The sequence below is a fragment of the Priapulus caudatus genome, unplaced genomic scaffold, assembly GCF_000485595.1.
Source record: "Priapulus caudatus unplaced genomic scaffold, Priapulus_caudatus-5.0.1 Scaffold841, whole genome shotgun sequence".
NCBI classification, from domain to species: Eukaryota; Metazoa; Priapulida; class Priapulimorpha; order Priapulimorphida; family Priapulidae; genus Priapulus; species Priapulus caudatus.
In genome coordinates this window covers 122,580-127,203 of record NW_014577902.1, presented here as the reverse complement: position 1 = coordinate 127,203, position 4,624 = coordinate 122,580, and the positions used below count along the sequence as shown (strand labels likewise).

General features: G+C 42.0%; 1 protein-coding gene across 1 annotated transcript in view; it reads left to right on the top strand.

Annotated features, from left to right (window-relative positions):
- The first annotated feature begins 1,370 nt into the window (after window positions 1-1,370).
- LOC106813898 (sulfotransferase 1C2-like) overlaps window positions 1,371-4,624 on the top strand; it is a 5,352-nt gene continuing 2,098 nt past the window's right edge. Inside the window, exons 1-6 of the mRNA XM_014818142.1 lie at window positions 1,371-1,590; window positions 1,718-1,986; window positions 2,694-2,838; window positions 2,992-3,086; window positions 3,653-3,827; window positions 3,967-4,047. Of these exons, the coding sequence (XP_014673628.1) occupies window positions 1,425-1,590; window positions 1,718-1,986; window positions 2,694-2,838; window positions 2,992-3,086; window positions 3,653-3,827; window positions 3,967-4,047 (931 nt within the window). The 5' untranslated portion in view covers window positions 1,371-1,424. The remainder of the gene's footprint in view (window positions 1,591-1,717; window positions 1,987-2,693; window positions 2,839-2,991; window positions 3,087-3,652; window positions 3,828-3,966; window positions 4,048-4,624) is intronic.

Genomic DNA, 4,624 nt, shown 5'->3' with positions numbered 1-4,624 from the left:
AGTGGTTTATGACAGAAATATCATTAGTAGTTAATCTGATTACTGATTTGAGCTCGTTGGAGGGCTTCAGCAACCTGGTAGGCGTGCACTCCAATCCACTTGGCTGTTTGACGCGAATTGAGTCCTGTTTATTTAAACTGTTATTATTCAGCCGAAGTCGAATGAACGGCTTCCTGGATAAAGTGTCCCGGCAATAACCTTGCTAAGGGTATGAAGCCACTCTCGCTGAAATCATTGTCAGATGATTCTTGCTCCTGTAAGTGCTCAACGTCTGATTCATTGGTGGAGCTATCCGTGGATGAGGGTGCCGCCGGGTAGGCGCGCGTTGCTAATCGTAGGTTTCTCTTGCGGCTGTTGCTCTTGTTGTTCTTGGGCTTCTTTATTGGGCTGATCCCAACGCAGATATGGGTGAGCTGCGCGGAGGTTGGCGACATGCGCTGTTATCTCGCGTCTTGTCGTCTCGTGCTGCAGCAAACATTTCGTGGGCGTTATGACTTTAATAACGGTGAAATATGGTTTCCAAGGAGATGCTAACTTTGGAGTTGTCTGGCTTCAGTGTTGAATTGTAATAATATACCGCATCTCCAACCTTGAATCCAAACATGGATGCAAGCAATCGTCTGGTTGGTAACCGCCGACCCAGACACGTCCTCTACTAATATGAGCAACGGCTCATCTAGTCTCGATGAACTGGTGCCGATGCTAGAATGGCCGCTTCAAAAAAGCGACTTGAACGATTTGAAATATGCTCCAAATATACTCCAAGGCAGCATATTTTGTTTTCACCCTGATGCTATAGTGTGGGCAGCATTTCATGAACGTTAGTTACGCGTGTAGGGTCTATGTCCCTCTGACCTCTGTTTGACCTGGCTCGTTTAGCTATTTCTGACTAACCGTTTAGTCTATTTCTGACTAATATATATATATATATATATATATATATATATTATATATAATATATAATATATATAAGGTTAGGGTTATGGTTAGGGTTAAGGTTAGGGTTAGGAGCCAGGTCAAACAGAGGTCAGGGGGGCATAGACCTTATCTGCGTTAGGCACATACTTTAGAACGCATACTACAACGTAGCGGCGTGAAGTTATGCTGACACATCCCAACAACAGTTCCAGCCAGCACGTATACCACAACTGACAGCTCTGTAGCTCTATAACTTGATCTCGCTTTTGGTAACGTGCTGATACGGCCAGGGGTCGCATGTAGCCGTATACAGAGGACAAGCACGAGGACAATGACGTCAGCACTTTTATTAAACGCGCTCTTTGTTTGCATACGTTGCGTACGATCTCCCCCCCCCCCACCCGCCTGCCTGCAAGCTTGCCTGTCTGCATATATAACCAGTCTGGAAACATTTCTGCTCAGTAACGTTCTCCCATTCTGCTCGATAGGTATTACCAACTCGAACCATGGCACAGAAAATAGCTGATGACTCTACTCTGTTGAATATTCCTGAGCAGCTTGCGAAGTATGAGGATATCCACTTACACAAAGGATCGGTAAAATTTATGCCTCCCATACGGTCGATGGAATGTCGAGATGACGACATCTTCGTAACGTCGTATCCTAAATGCGGTAAGTGTGAATTGTCACCGCTAGTCAGCATATTTGACCACGATGCATTAAGATTCTCAGTATAACAGTAAATAAATTTGGACCTTTATATGTATATATTCGAGAGGGCTGATATGTCAGTTTCTAGGTACAACATGGATGCAAGCAATCGTCTGGTTGGTAACAAGCGACCCAGACACGTCCTCTACTATTATGAGCAACAGCTCAGCTAGTCTCGATGAACTGGTGCCGATGCTAGAATGGCCGCTTCAAAAAAGCGACTTCAACGATTTGAAAGGCTCTCCCGACGTCGGACTTCGTGACTGGAACAAGATGGCGTCTCCCCGACTTATGAAGACTCACATACCTTTTCATCTACTGTCTCCTGACATCACGAAACAAAGGAAAACACCTAAGGTACGCCCATTACACAGCCTGTGATCTCGGTAGTATATGCTATCGTGATTTTCCCCCTCATAATGAAACCAAGGAAATACGAATTTTGCCACCACACGAGAAAGGCGTCTCCCATTTAGGCCCGTAAGGTCTTTGTCTTTCTGGGTACTGCTCCCCCTGGGTACGGTCCGGTATACCGAAACGTACCCTGATACTATCTAATATGCCGAACTGTACCTCGCCTACTCTACTAACGAGTCTAGGGAGTCGCCTACGCCTATGCTCTAACCCTAACCCTAACCCTAACCATATCAGAGAGTTACCAGGGTACGTTCCGGCAGTACCCAGGGAGACATAAACCTTATCTGCCCCATTTAGAGCGTAACAACTGACATAAAATTGAACTCATGTATAAGCAAGCACGTTGTATTTGGAGTATATGTAGTATCCAGTGTAGAGTGCACGCAATTGATACCACAATACAATATAATACAATACAATACAATACAATGGAATGAAATACAACACAATACAATACAATACAATACAATACAATACAATACAATAAAATACAATACAATGCAATACAATCAACACAACAACACAGATTTAAATTCCTACTCATCAATTACCTATTTTACATATGTGCAGAATCGCTGTCATGTATCTGTATCAGAATGCAACCTGTTTTTCCATGACTTACTTTACGCATATGTTTATCCTGACAGATTGTTTACATCTCAAGAAATCCGAAGGATATGTGCGTTTCTGATCACAAGTTCTTGAGCGGCTTTTCTTGTTGGTCAGCCTCTGAACACATGTACCTCGAGATGTCATTCGAAAAGTATTTGGAAAATTGGTTTGATGGAATAGGCAAGTAATAAAATTTATTCTAGAAAAGTTTGTTATCATGGATGGATGACATCACAGATTTATATAGAGTCGTATGCGATATCAAACATTGTTGCTTTTTAATTCGAATAATTCAATAAATTATAATTCAAATAATACTCTCTAAATTTTCAGTATCATTTGGTGATTATTTTACTCACAACATGGAGTTTTGGGAGAGACGTGACTGGGACAATATACTTTTTGTAAAGTACGAAGATCTATTGCAGGTAAATAAGTCGTTATCTATCTTTCTATTAATCCATCCGTCCATCTATCCATTCATTCATCTTTCTATCCGTTCATTCATTCACCCATCCATCCATCCATCCACCCATGCATCCATCCATCTATCTATCTATTCATCCATCCATCCATCCATCCACCTATGCATCCATCAATCTATCTATCCATCTATATATCTATCCATTCATTCATTCATTCATCCATCCATCCATCCACCCATGCATCCATCTATCTAGCTATCTATCTATCTATCTATCCATCTATCTATCTATCTATCTATCTATCTATCTATCTATCTATCCATCTATCATAATCGCATTTCATTCATCCTTGCAACCTCCATCGTCCGTCTCTCGTCTATCCATCCATCCATCCATCGCATCCATCCATCGCATCNTATATTCATATACATCGTATCGTACGTACAGACACATGTACGTTTCTCGTTTTAAGAAAAATCGTTTTTCTAATTTTTTGTGATATTGCGATGCACAGTAGCAAGCGGGTTACTGCAGGCTCACATGCCACGTTCGTACTGCTTTTTAAACAGGACCCACACAGAGAAGTCACGCGCGTGGCCAGGTTTTTGGGGAAGGACCTTAGCTCTGAGCGGATCCACCAGATTACACAAGAAACAATGTTCAGCCGCATGAAGCAAAACAACGTGTTAAATAACAGCCACTGGAAAACAATTCATCAAAGGGAGACACCATTTCACAGAAAAGGTGAGTGGGTGCATCTTAATTGTGTCAGTTGTGTGGCTGGCCAGGGAATATTCTGTATTTTGTACTGACATAAGAGATTCATGTACTTGTTCTCTTTCAAATAATCCAAAACACTTGTTCATGACGATGTCATTTGTAGGGAAGTGTGGTAACTGGAAGAAGCACTTCACAGTGGCACAGAGTGAGCGCATGGATGCCTTGTACAAGCAGAGGTTTGCTGGTTCAGGACTCCAGCACCAGTTTGATCTACACCATTAATCTGGTTCAGCGATAGTCTATATATTATATAACGTACAGTTATTCTCTTTCAATGTTCCCGTCCCGAATTCAATTTTGGAAGAGTTCCATCACTGATACAGACTTCTGAACGGATTGTAGTACTAGTAATAGAATTATAGTACCTACAATTCTATGGTAACCACGACAATACGAGGTTTTCAAATGGTAATCTACATTAACCATATGATTATTATTAGATTTATCGCTTAAAATAATTCGTAAATTCGGACACGTGCTGGCTTTAAGACTACCCAGCCCATATTAACATATGGCTGTTCAGTAAGTATATAATAAATGAAATGACGTACGAAGCCTTACGTGTAATGTTTATCTATTTGTTTACGCGTTTCCCTCTCTCACTTTCTACGTCGCGTTTGCTCTCAATTTATTTGTTTGTCTGCCTATCTTCTGTCTGTCGGAGTCTAACTCAGTCTCTCTCCCTCCCTCCCTCTCCCTCTCTCCCTTCCTTCCTCCCGCTCCTTCTCCCTCTTCCTCGCTCCCTCTCCCTCTCCCCCTCT